Genomic DNA, 14616 nt, shown 5'->3' on the forward strand with positions numbered 1-14616 from the left:
CTCTTACCTTTTCTACCAGTTCAGAATCGGGAGCTCGCGTGGCGCTTCTGTGCATGCGTAGAATCTTCTGCGCATGCACAGAGCATCTGTGATGACATCTAGATGGGTGAGCGAAGCCTCCTGCCGCCGTCACTACCGGTTCACCCAAACTGGGGCAAACCGGCAGAATACCACCTCTGGTGTGTCTGTGTGTGTGTGTGTGTGTGTCTGTCTGTACAGTATGTGTATATTTTATATGCTGTCCAAGACTATACCTCTTCACTCATTGCAGTGCAGGAGAAGCCAAAAGGTTGGACAAGCCTGATCTAAATGGAAACCATCAGTTCAGACACGTCACCTTGGATATGGAAATGTGTACATTACTTCACCATTCGGATAGCAAAAGAGGGCGTGGGGGGAAGCAAGCATTCACTGAACAGAAAAAAGTAGCTATTTATAAAGTGCACTGAATCAACACATGTCCTGCTTATAGCGGAAAAAGAGAATTCCCTCACAGATACACTTTGAATGGTGGGGCATCTACAGAACACAGGCTGCTTTGTTCTGGGAGCAGCCCCCTTCCCTAAAATAACCTTGTGTCAGGGAGTAGACAGGATCCTTCTGTAAGGTAGTTAAAAGCTGGGAACACATTACTGTACATGGAAAGATTGGGGAAAGCGGTTTGTGAAACTACAGGAAAAGCTCCAACTCATTCCTGACTAAAGTTTTTCCAGCTCTTTAAAAATGAGTAACGGTGATAAGAATCAAGCACTGGAAGTATTTTAAAGAATACTTAAACAAATCAGCCACACAAATTTTGAATTGGGGGGAAGGGGGGGCAATCCTAAGCCAGCGTACCGCATTCTAAAATATTGGAGAAGAATGAAAGAGCAGAGTACGGGAAAATCAAACAATTCCTGCAATGCATCCCAAGCTTTGCTGAAGCGGGCAATTGTACAAGATCATAATTCAGAAGAGAAAAACCTCAGACTAAATCCTCTTTTTAAAAGAGGCGGCGTTACAAAGCCACTCTTGGCGACATGTTTCAATTTCCTTACATGCACACATCCTCAGCTTACCTGTCGGAAAACAATAAAGCATCTTGGCTCAAGTTTAAGCACCAGCATTTTTACTATTGCCCGAAGTCTTCAGAGCATCACAACGGGGCCCTTTGTCAACTTCACCACAAGATGCTAACACCCCCCCTCCACTTTCCCCTCTGCAAAGTATTATGTGGGGTCAAGTGGGTGGCAAAAGAGCAGGCACTTACCAGTTCGCTTGGAGGGACGGGCTGGCAGGAAGATGGCACCTGACAAAGAGAAAGGGAAAGAGATGAGCCTCAGTGCATATGCCAGTTCAGCTTTGCAGTCGCCAACATCGTCCATCTACCCCTCCCAACACTGAGACCTTTGCAATGACATCTGAAGACCTCCTCCTTTTCGCCAGAATAGGATGTGGGGCAGATGGGTAGGAGAGAAGTCTCTTATCCCGTCCCCAGCTCCCCTCTCCAAGAAGTAGACGCTTTCCCATCTGGGTGTTTCCTTTGGCTGGGGCTGGGCCCTTCCAACAACAGCACATATTACAGGCAGCAATTCATCAGGCAGCAAGGCAGCACGGCCAGATCTGGCACAGGGGCTACCATAGAGGAAAACAAACCCAGAAGAGCACCCCACCCAAGAGGGAAGTAACAGTGAGGCTATTCAGGCTGCTCCGTTTCCCTCTCGCCTGGTGGAACTGCCAGGGCATTCCTTGTGACCCGTAAGAGAGCAAAGGGCTATTATCCCACCCCACACCCCCCACACCCTTTGCTTCCTGTGGTTGAAGGAGGGTGAAGGGCAGAGACCCAGGCTTATCCTGTGATGCAGGTGAGACCTCAAACCCAGTTGGGGTCTCCCCCAAACTATCTACTATTGACCTCACCCCATTCCTAAGAGGTCTGTAAGGGGCGTGCATAAGTGCACCATCGTGCCTACCATCCCTGTCCAATTGTCCCCAATTCATTGATACTCATGTTTATTCTTATACCCATTATCTTGTAAACAATTTGACAAATAATAAATAAATAAAACATAAATAAATAACTCAAAATGTATTAGCTCCAGTTACTTCCAGAAAAAAAGGTCTCATAAAGCCAGCACCTGGCCTTCTTTTGCGGAATTTTACAGAAGATGATTTCAGATGATTTTGCACCCATCTTCCACTTTGAGCCTTCTTATTTCTCCAGCAATATTTCTTGTTACTTTTTTGTCTTTCTGCAGCAAAACTGCTCAGGGGGATAAGATGAAACAACTGCAGTTGGTTTTGGGGGTCTAATTGTAATGCTCCGGAGCTTAATCTCCTCACTTTTTCTGCGGCTGGATCATAATGTTGCCTTCACTGGATCTCCATAAGGTGGCCTTAAGTTGACCATAATGTGGCTGCTGTTAATGCAGTTGTTACGAGGGTACAGTTGACAATCTATTTTGTGAGTGGTGCAGTCAGATCATCCATGAGGAGTGGGAGGAGCCAAGCAGCTATTGGCTAGTGAGGCTTCTAAAGCCAGTCTGTTTTTGGACAGAGGAGAATCCAGTTCTCTCACTTCTTCCCTCCGGATCTTTAAAACTCTATGAGCTAGAGATCAACCTGGCCAGCAGATGACCAACAAAGGACAGCAAGTCTGAAGTTTGATGGCAATTTCCCCATGCCTGGAAAGTGTCAGTTGGCTTCTTTGAATATTGGGTTTAGCAGACATTGGAACAAGTACTAAGCCCATGTTCAAAATTCATCGATATAAGCTCCTTTTGAACATACCTATCAAAAACTCTTGCACAAAACTAGCATGAGTTTTGACCAGTGGCTAACTTTCTAATGAAGCCATCTGAAAAAAACAACACTCAATTCCTCCCAAACTTCAGCTCCCGTGAAAAAAAGTGACAGAGGATGCTTTCCCACCAGCTGGTGATATTTGAGGAAGCAGAAGGAAAACGGAGTCAGAGAAATCCACCCCACCCCACCATCATTTCCTAATGTGCCCTTTACACAGTGAATAATGACAACAGCCTTGTCATTGTTGTTGCATTTACAGCAGGAGAGGGATCACCAAGGGAGGCAGCAAATCGTATATTAGTATAGCATTTTGCTGGTTCAATGATTGATGGATAACATGTTAACTTGGCTGCAACAAACATTCCCTTTTCAGTCCGATTGTACTCCAGCTGCTGAGTGTCTCCTGCCTACAAATGAAGAGGCTAACACAAATAAGCATATACAAGTATAGTTGGACCCAAGTCTAATCAGAATTAATTCCTGGGTTTTCCTGAAAGCAAACAGTGCACTGAGCATACAATGTAAGATAAGTTAATGCTCTCAATGTGTCTGCAGCCAGCAACTATCATAATCTCTCCAGAGCCAAGCTGTTGATAAGATTTATAGAACCAGTTTGGTCAGACTAAAAACCAGGAGATTCTGAGGGTTGCTGTTGTGGGGAAAACGTTTGTCACTTCAAGCGAGTTATAAAAATAATAAAGATGGATAAGAATAAATAAATAATAGACCACTTCCCTGCAGAATGCTACATTGCATCCTCCTGGGTATTGATTTAACAAATCCAGGGTGGCTCTGTTGCTTGAGTCAGAGCAGTGGTGAGCTCCACCTAGTTTTCCCTGAAAAAGTTCCTGTCTTTTAAAGAAGGGACACCAGCCTGCCTCCAAGCAAAGTACTGACATTGGTTTTACTTCCTCTTATTTCCCGTTTTTAGGAGATGAAAACTGATGGATTCTCACCAGCCCAGAGCTTTATTTGGTGATATGCCTAATGCAGATAATCAGCAAAGCTAAGTTGGATTAATGGTGGGGAAATGGGGACTATCCTGCCCAGTTTTTCTTCTGCCAATCATGGCAACCATTCTGTGAAAGTGCAGACAACTTGCTCCCCAAATTTCAGAGGTCCACACTAGCCTATAAAGATTATCTCTATAAAGATTTGGGCAAAGGAAGAGCCACTTTGGAGCAGAAAAGCAACAATATTCATGCCTACCACTCTTCTGCCTCATTTCCACCACAAAGGTTCTTCTCAATAGTTGCTTCCTATTCTTCATAAAGTCCCACACATTTTAGCAAGGAAAAGTTAACAGAATTCCAGTTAAAATGAAATGGTGTGTCATACTTTAAAAAAAATCTAAGTGGTCAACATATTACGTGTATGAATTTACCAAGTAATTCATTTGCTTTTTAATAGGAACACCAAACATGGCTAGACATTTCTTTCTATAAATAAGATCCAATTTTTTTTCCCAAAGAGAAAACTGAGGTTTTATTTAAAGTCTAAAGGATAGATTAAATAGAAAAAACATGTTTCTGGACTGTTTAATCTGCCACAATTACAGACTGATTCTTCCCTTCTCTTCCAACATATTTTTTTCAGATTCAATTCCAGAAATATTATTTCCTTATATTACTATCACTGGATTCCTGTAAATGTATGCTAGCTGTAGAATTCACCACATCATTTGAATTTTTGAAAAGATTCCCTTTTGTGGGTTGCAAAAAATGAATGAAAGATCAACCATATTCAGAATGAATAGGATTGTGGAAGTATTCCAGATGTATACATTAGGAAAGAATCTATATGGAGTATTATAGCTCATCTGGTCTAACTTCATCCTTTGCAACCCCCACCTTAACTTCCTGATGGTATTTTCCTTCCAATTTCAGTCCATCCCTATCCGTTCTTTTCACCATAGGTGATTTTGGGCTATCATATACTGAGGGGGATCATTTTATTTCAAGGTTTGGTGCTATAGTGCTCGATTTACTGGATCTTGAAACAATGGATCTCTAACCTAGATTTGTCATTGCAATTGCCCAAATTTCTCATCATGATTGCACCATGATGCCATCATGCACTTAACACAATCATTTTTAATGGACCATTGGGAAGTATAGACAACTCCTTCCCCACCTATTGGTGCATTAAAGTTTTACCTGGGGAAGCTACTAATGAAAAGTACACGTTGTTTCCAAAAGCGAGGAATAATCATCCAGAATGTTTCCATCAGCGTTGTGAAACTTTCCTATCAACTTTTCCCTGATACCAAATTGCCATGTTCTTTACTCAATGGTTTATCACCCGAAATGGTATCCATGTTTTGACTCCCAATATCATAGAAACAAGGAAATTCATTTTGGTGAATGGTGAAACTATTCCAAAATATCGCCCCCCTTCCACTTTTGGATAGATTTCTTTATTTATCAAATTTTGAAACTTTTCACACAAATGCTGCTCTGAGAGAATCATTTTGCCCGACTGGTTAAGGGACCAGGCTGGAAACTAGGAGACTGTGAGTTCTAGTCCCACCTTAGCCATGAAAACCAGCTTGGTGACTTAGGGCCAGTCACTTTCTCTCAGCCCAGTTCACTTTACAGGTTTGTTTTGTGAGGAAAATAGGAGGAGAAAGATGTGTTGAATATGTTCCCCATCTTGAGTTATTTGTAAAAATAACAAACCAGGAGATAGATAGATAGATAGATAGATAGATAGATAGATAGATAGATAGATAGATAGATAGATAGATAGATAGATAGATATTAAAAAGAAACTCTGCAAATTTTAGGGTTCTCCCCAGCTCGATACCATGTTCAAACATTGCCCACAAACACAAATGCCATGCACAACCCGTTGTCCTGTTGTTAAAGATAGAATAAGAGAGTAGGAAGGGAACTTGTAGGTCATCTAGTCCAACCCTCTGCTCAAGCAGGAGACCCTGTCAAACTCGTGGCCCACGGACCGGATGCATCACACTCTGGCCATGCCCATACCCAGTTTAGTGAAGGGGGGGGGGAAGTCCCAATACATCACATGACACTGCTGTGACGACACAAATCTGACACTCCTGCCCTATACCATTTCTGACAAGTGGCTATCCAGTCTCTTCTTGAAAGCCTCCAGTGATGAAGCACCACAATTTCTGAAGACTAGCTGTTCCATCGGTTGATCGTCCTCCCTGTCAGAAAATTTCTCCTTATTTCTAGGTTGAATCTCTTCTTCATCAGTTTCCATCCATTGTTCCTTGTCCTTCCCCGCTTCTCCAAAACACCTCATCCTGATAACAAAACTGGCTGAAAGAGGGTTTTCTTTTTTTTGCTGCAGCTGCTCTGGGCTGAGTATAACCAGATTAAGTCTTCCACTAAACATTCCTGCATGTATGCTTTTAATTAACTGTTATGACTACAGTAATGTAATCATTCAGGCTATTCGGCTTCAATCATGGTTGAAAAATGTTCTTGGCCAAGGGCTGTACGGTTTGCCGGACTGAGAGTCCGTTTGCATATAGGAATTGGATACGTTCCTTCACATACAACACATCTCACACATAACTCACACATCTTCCTAAATAACCTTCCCCCAGACCTACATACAGGTCATCCTCAACTTACAACAGTTCATTTAATGACCATTTTCAAAGTTACAATGGTTAAAAAGTTTTTAAAAAGTGACTTGTGACCGTTTTTCACACTTATGGCCGCTTCAGCATCTTTATGGTCACGTGATCAAAATTCAGCCGCTTGGAACTGAACTCATATTTATGACGGTTGCAGTGTCCCTGGGTCACGTGGTCCCCTTTTGCGACCTCCCGACAAGCAAAGTTAATGGCGAAGCCAGATTCTCTTGATAACCAGGTTACTAACCTAACAACTGCAGTGATTCACTTAACAAATGTGGCCAGAAAGGTTGTAAAATGGGGCAAAATTCACTTAACAAATGTCTCACTTAGCAACAGAAATGTTGGGCTCAATCATGGTCATACATTGAGGGTTACACACACAGCTGTCTTTCATCCGTATGCCATTCACAAACATTTCCTCACTCAAACATACATCAGTATCTTGTCCACACCTTCTCATTGCTTCTACACACTCTCTCTCTCTCTCTGGCATAGCATCCACATTACAGTACTTCTTCAGACACACTTCCCCCTTATTTTTTTCTCTCAAGCCCACAACTCTCTCAAACTTATTTTTCCCACATACATTGCATGCGTTGTTCTTTGCGGCCTCACTTTCCTCACATAGGCTACACTCCAGGGGTGGGTTCCTGCCAGTTCTAACCTCTTCTATAGAAGAGGTTCCACAAATCTACAGTTCCGTTTAGAACCAGTTCCAGCTCCCTCCCTCCGCCCGTCCGCACATCATCAAGATGAAGAGTGAGAGGAGGAATTCTGGGAGTTGAAGTCCACAAGTCTTAAAGCTATCAAGTTTGAACACCCCTGGTTTTTTTTTTCTAAAGGGTAGGGGTGCAAGGGTATTGTAACATGACAGCTTTAAGACTTGCGTGCTTCAAATGCCAGAGATTCTGAGCCAACATTTTGGTTGCTAAGCAAGAGCGTTGTTAAGTGAGTTTCACCACATTTTACAAGTTGGCCATGCCTACCCAGTCACATGGCTGGCAAGCCACTCCAACCTGATCTCATGGCTGGCAAGCCACTCCCACAAAGCCGGCCACACCTACAGAAGAGGTTCTAAAAAATTTTGAAATCCACCACTGCTATACTCCTTCATATATACTACTTCAAACATACCAGTGGTGGGTTTCGGATCCTGTTCCAACTGATACATGGACACGGACAACGCATGCATGCGTCTTACCATCCAGCAATGCCTCCACGACACTCCAGCTGCTCGGTGGAGCGTAGCACAGGAGCTGAAGACTTTAAAGACAGGTAAGGAGCGCGGGCAGGCGGGTGGGCCCTCCGCAGCACAGTACTGGAATGGTACCCGGTGCTCCGGGCAGGCTCAGGTATGCCTGTACCAGGGCATACCACCTGCAACCCACCACTGAAACATATACAGTGGCTGATCAAACATATGCACTTTCTTCTTTTTTCAGACAGATCCAGGTTGATTATTATTGGCCTGAAGACCACAAGGTAACCCCTGGCCTGCAGGCTATTGTGGAATGTTTTTTTAAAAAAAAACTGGAAGAATGCAGTGGTAACTATTTCCATGCAGGTAGTCCTTGACTTATGTCCACAATTGAGACCCAAGTTTCAGTTGCTAAGTGAGACAAGCCCCAAGTTTCGGTTGTTAAGTTAGGAGCATGGTTGTTCAGTGAATCTGGCTTTCCCATTGATTTTCTTTGTCAGAACATTGCAAAAGGTGATCACATGCCCTTGGGACACTGCAACCCTCATAAATATTGCAGCCATCATAAATCAGTTGCCAAGTGCCCGGATTTTGATCACATGACCCGGGGGGGATGATGCAATGGTCGTAAGTGTGAAAAATGGTCATGTCACTTTATTCACTGCCATTGTAACTTTGAATGGTCATTAAATGAACTGTTGTAAGTCGAGAACTACCTGTATGTAGGTCTGAGGGAAGGCTATTTAGGAAAATGGTCATATCGCTTTTTTCATTGCTGTTGTAACTTCGAACTGTCACTGAATGAAAGGTTGTAAGTCAAGGATTACCTGCAGTGCTGTCCAGAAATTTATGTGAGTGAGCCCATGAAATCCCCAGGAATTGAGTTCCCCTGGAAGGAGACTTAAAGCAGAGGAGAGATTTTTGAACTGTCAGGTTTCCTAAAAATGCCCTAATTGATGCATGAGTATCAAGCCAAGTTTCAATACAAAACTAGTCATTTATTAGGAGCACCATTAGGCCTTTTTGCAGTCAGATCTGAGCTTTGTTTGAGTTATAGCTGAACTTTACCCCCACTCCTTCCTCCCCTCAGTCTGTGTCATAAATCACTTTCCTCAAAGAGGTGCACCCCTCCCAAGCCTGCTGAGTAATCTGAGATCCAACTCTAGCTGAAAGCATGCATGAAATGTGCTCCTCCCCCCCTTCCCTCACCATGACAACTTTAGGAATTGACACAGCAATTGTTGACTGCGTTTTAAAGATTTGCAAGTACTGTATATGTGATATGTTTTCCTATGCACATCTGTAAAACACTGGCAATAATTGAATTGTGTAGGGTTTTTTCTAAAAATCTCAGTTGCTTATTTCTCATATCTGGAAAATGCATGGTCAAATCAAATAAGTGGAATTGGGTGAAGAATTGGATTCCCACTGGGTGTGAATCCAGAAATACAAATCCAGAATTGTGGCTGGAGTGTTAAATTGGCAGGTCACGAGCCCTTGCCTAAACCAACTATCAACACATTTTGAAATTGCACTGTGTTGGAGCCAGGGTACAATTAAGCAAACAGCCTCTATTAAAATGGGATTCTGGCTGGGCTGCGGCACTGAGTGTTTTGTTTTTTCATGTTTTAATTAAAAAGGAAAAAAAAAAACCAAACCTCCAGCAGTGGGGAAGCGGTCTTCTCTTCCTAGAGGAATGGTTGAATCAGCCAGATTCTTTGATCCCCACAACAAGGGAGGGTTGTCAAAAAATCTGGACCTTTTAAACCAATCTTTGTCTTAGAACTAAAGGAAATTTCCCACCTATTTTCTCTCCTATTCTCAACTTTTCTTCACCTTGGCGCCTTCCAAATGTGTCTGGATTTGATAATTGCAGCCACCCCAATTCTGGATTATTCAGGCTGGTTTAAACCAATCTCTACTAAATAATGTCTAAATTGGATGTCACTGAAAGTCAAAGGAAAAGCATAGAGCTGACATCAATCATGCATTTCAAATCCTATTTTTTGAAACATGGCATGGATTCTAACTGATGGGAGGCTAACCATCCAACCCAACTCCCAGTATAGGATCACATTTCAAAATTAGGATTTAAAACTTCCAAATCTTAATTCCAGGAATTATTCTTACAGGTGAAAGACTCATTTATGGAAAGGATGGCTGCTTTTTCAGTTACACCACAACAAAACCTACGAGACACCCACGAAAGAAGTACATACCCCAAAAGAGCTGTGTGTGTGTGTGTGTGTCTATGCCAGGCCATTTGTGACGAACAGAAAACTAGCGCCGAAAATTAAAATCAGCAGTTGGATTTTCAAAAGCAGGAGGAAAAGATACTTTTCCAAGTACTTTGGCAAGTATGTTGATCACCCTTCCGCAGTTTAGAGCTTGCTATGTATGCTGCATTGCAGCTCCCCAAATTCCAATCAAAAATGCAAATAACTTTTGTTCTCATTCCCATCCCAGTCGTGCTTGATATGGATTCACCTCTACTGCAGATAGAATATGAAACCCTGCCCCAAATACAATTCCCCCCTCCACATTCAGCTCAAAGTTTTCCAATCCTTCATCTGTGGGAAATTTTGAGGATGCTAAGCAGATCTTGCAGGATTGATGCTCTGGAGGAAGTTTTGTGCTATCCCTCCTCCTTCTGCTTCCTTGCTCCCTCCTCCCCATTCATCTCTCAAGCAAACCACAGCCTGGGAAAACATCTGGACCAGCCCATGGGACGAAGGGGGGAGGTCATCAGGATGTGGGAAACTACAGTAGAGGCTAAAATGTCGGCATAGCTAAAGAGCCAAGCCCGCAGCCTCAGCTGGCCTGCTTCTTAACCAGAGAAAAGCATCTCAGGCTTTACACGCCTGTTACAACTGATAAGAGCCAAGGTGGCGCAGTGGTTAAATGCAGCACTGCAGGCTACTGCTAGATCAGCAGTTCAGCGGTTCAAATCCCACCGGCTCAGGGTTGACTCAGCCTTCCATCCTTCCGAGGTGGGTAAAATGAGGACCCAGATTGTTGGGGGCAATATGCTGACTCTCTGTAAACCGCTTAGAGAGGGCTGAAAGCCCTATGAAGCGGTATATAAGTCTACTGCTATTGCTATAAGCAAAGGGACCAACTTTTGAATGGGGAGGGAGGAATTTCTACTCTCCCACATGCTACTCATGGAGGCAACGAAGCACAGAGAGCAGGTTCAAGTTGACCAACATGTCTGTTCCCAAAAGGATCCTATCTTGATCTCAGGATCTGGGCCACCCCCCTCCAAGTACAGCAAAGAAGGAATGAGTGAGCTGTACCATTCCAGGCTGCAAGTTTAAAAAATATTGGATTTGAATCCTAGATTAATAAGTATAAATCTTTATACAGTATAAGTATAAATCTTTATGAGTATAAATCTTTATAAGTATAAATCTTTATGCAGCCGCGCGAGTGATATTGGGTGTACCTAGGTACACCCACGTCACACCGATCCTCCGTGAGCTGCATTGGCTACCTATTGGTCTCCGGACGCAATTCAAGGTGTTGGTTATTACCTTTAAAGCCCTACATGACTTAGGGCCAGCATACCTCCGAGACCGCCTACTGCCACATTCCTCCCAACGGCCAGTGAGATCCCACAGGGTGGGCCTCCTTCAGATGCTGTCAGCCAGACAATGCCGGCTGGTGGCTCCCCGGAGCAGAGCCTTCTCTGTGGCTGCTCTGACCCTTTGAACGAGCTACCCCCAGAAATCCGGACCTTGCCCACTCTCATGGCCTTCAGAAAAGCTGTGAAAACCTGGCTATTCCGGCAGGCCTGGGGCTATTGACCTCATTGTTGAGGTCCAGCCCCGATCGTAATGAATGTATGTGTGTTGTTTTTAACATGTTTTTATTGTCATTTTTTAAAATTATTATTCTTTCTTCGATGTAAGCCGCCCGGAGTCCTCCAGGATTGAGCAGCCTATAAATCGATTTAATTAATAAATAAATAAATAAATAAATAAATAAATAAATAAATAAATAAATAAATAAATAAATAAATAAATAATATTACGGTCAAAGACCAGCAATACACATTACTTTTTACAATATGTTAAAAAGTACTGACATTAAAATAAAATTTAAAAGCATTGACGTTAAAAGTGGATAATAACATACATGTTCTCAAATGTTCGGGTCACTCCCTGGTTTACCTGGGTGAAAAGCCAATAAGTATGAGAGTAAATACAATGGTCTAGAAATTGTTAGAGATATGTCCAAATAATTGGTACAAGATGACAACTATACTTCTGTAACCAATTTTTTTCTTGTGGACATTGCAGCAACACAGAATTTTGCCACTGCATATGTGGTAGCCGGGTTTGTGTCCTGGAGGAGAAAGCCTACATAAAAATTGTCTGCCCTCCCTGGCAATCTCTCTAATAAGGGGAGAATATGTGCAGACCTACAAACTCTGTATAGCTCACAGTGAAATAGAACATGCGAGATATCTTCAACTTCTCCTTTACCACATATACAAACCCGTTCTGCTATAGGTGTTCTCTTACACCTGCCCTGGAGGAGTGCTGAAGGAAGAATGTTAAATCTGGCTCTGAAGAAAGCTATTCTTTGTTTTGGGAAGATCAGGTCATTTAGATATCTTGCCGATTCCCACACACCCTGTTTGATTTTATCCCTGCTGTGGAGAGGCAACCTATTTAGTTCTTCTTGGAACTCCATGTCTTTCATTCTGTTGATTACTACTTGCTTTGCTTGATCAAAGCCTAGAGACATTAAGAATACCGGTGAGGGCCCATAAGAGCCCAGCTTGTGATCAATTGCCTGTTTCCAGGGGGAATCCTAGATTAAAACAGTTTAAACAACTCGGTTTAAACATTGAAAACTGAACCCCATTGCTGTAAATAGTTTGAGAAAGGCCATACTATTTGAAAGACTGTCTACCCCAAGGGATTTTTGACCCCATCAAGGGCTGCAGGGTTTGGAAGTCATCCAGAATAAGACTTAGGTCTCAGATTAGCCTGTGGTTCATTCATTCATTTTCTCCCTACCACCATCTCATCTCATCTCTTCTTCCTTCCTTCCTTCCTTCCTTCCTTCCTTCCTTCCTTCCTTCCTTCCTTCCTTCCTTCCTTCCTTCCTTCCCAGAGGTACGGATTGGATTAATTATTTGCAAAGGACTTTGAAAATTGAGCTGACATTGCTCAGGCTTATTTATATAAATTCAAACCTGTCCAGGTGCTTTAAACTGATTTTTGGAACATTACATGCAGAGTTATTGTCCCAATCCATCTGGTTGACACATCCTGAAGACAGCCTTTGTTGCTAATATCTTGAAACTACTTCACTCACACTATTTTCTAGAAGCTCATAAAAATGCTGGATTGCTGTTTCTAGTTTTCCAGTTGATTTTAATAGTCTAAAACAGCTTTTAACAACCTTGAGAAGGTTTGTTCTAAAACTGTCTTCATTCAGAATTAAATAGAACCTCAAGGAAGCTGACTTAAGTTATCTTCCTGAAGTGCTGGTGTTCTATTATCACGACATTTTTTTAGTCCTGAAACATTCCACCCCAACCAGAGGCTTTGGTTGGCTGTTAGTTAGAAAGACCAAACTTGACTAGATACAGCAGGGCTGAAATGCTTGCAGAGCAAAACAATTCCAGATGTCCCGTGGAAACAAAGCCAGTCGACAGGCAAAAAGTGACAACGTCACAAGGAAATGCAATTAGAGACAACTCACAATGTTCTCCAGCTCCACACTTCCAACTATCCATCAGATGCTGAGAGGAAACACTGTCTGAATCATCCGAAGGGTTTGTGTATGAGGAGGTAAATCTCCAAGCCTTCCCTAGCAACCTCATGTCAGTTGAAGTCCAAGGAAAGGCAGAGATGTAAAGGGATTGAAAAGAGGAGGTTGCAAAATAAATTGTCCTGAATGAGTCACCCAAATGTTAAGCCATCCACCCTGCACAAAGTTTAAATAGTTTGAAAAACATGCATGACCGAGAGATTCTCTCATCTAAATAGGACAGGGGGGAAACTTGTTCTTATTTTTTATGATAATTATTTTTAAAACTGTTTCTTCAAAGTAACTATCTCTTCTACCTTGTTGGGACATCTCACCATCCGAAAAAAATTCTAAGACTGCAAATGAGAGGGAGCGGGAGGGAGGAAGAGACTAAGTATATATCATCTATCTATCTGCTAAAGGGTCCTTCAAGTTAAACTGTGCTCTTGGCAATTTCCCGGATATATCCATGTTTTATTGGCAACAATAAAGAAGTGGTTTGGAATTCTCCTCTGGAACTTTTTAAAACTTCCTTGTCAAGTTCACAGAGCTAGGATTTTTTTTTCCATATCCAAGCATTCCATCCAAATACTGACCTTATTTAGCTTTTTGGTATCACTCAAGGTCAGCATGTATAGAGTAGCTCCAATGCTCATTAGAATAAAAGGGGGAAACCAAAAAAAATATGAAAAGAAATATTATCTGAAAGATCCAAGGATTTTAATTGCTTCCTTTGCTTGATGTCTAACAAATTATAAATAGAATCACCACAACCCATATATTCCTTACATAACCACTAGATGACTGTAAAGATCCTGCCTGCAATATAATTTTTGAAGTTGAAAGTACTGGAGAATAGTCTCTGATTAAGACCTCACAGAACATTGAGGCTCACATAACAAGCAGAGCTTTAGACATTTTAAGCTCAAGCTGTATAAGTAAAGCTATATCTCCAAATATGTTACAGTTGTGAACTACCCTAAATTTTAGAAAGAGAGATTAAAGCTATCTTGTGATATGAAATCATCAATTTCAATGTTGTCTCTAAGATCACCAGGCTCTTTCTGAGAAGAAGGATACATAAAGGTAAAGGTTCCCCTCACACATATGTGCTAGTCGTTCCCGACTCTAGGGGGCGGTGCTCATCTCTGTTTCAAAGCCGAAGAGCCAGCGCTGTCCGAAGACGTCTCTGTGGTCATGTGGCCAGCATGACTAAATGCCGAAGGCGTACGGAACGCTGTTACCTTCCCAC

At 42.3% G+C, this 14616-nt stretch overlaps 1 protein-coding gene across 1 annotated transcript in view; it reads right to left on the reverse strand.

Annotated features, from left to right (window-relative positions):
* Positions 1–14616, reverse strand: part of TNS2 (tensin 2) — a 161984-nt gene that overhangs the window by 57771 nt on the left and 89597 nt on the right. The window contains exon 4 of the mRNA XM_087710626.1: positions 1250–1288. Within this exon, the coding sequence (XP_087566752.1) occupies positions 1250–1288 (39 nt within the window). The remainder of the gene's footprint in view (positions 1–1249; positions 1289–14616) is intronic.

This window comes from Thamnophis sirtalis, unplaced genomic scaffold, assembly GCF_051295495.1.
Source record: "Thamnophis sirtalis isolate CommonGarterSnake01/CBP01778 unplaced genomic scaffold, rThaSir2_p1.2 scaffold_3, whole genome shotgun sequence".
Taxonomy (NCBI): domain Eukaryota; kingdom Metazoa; phylum Chordata; class Lepidosauria; order Squamata; family Natricidae; genus Thamnophis; species Thamnophis sirtalis.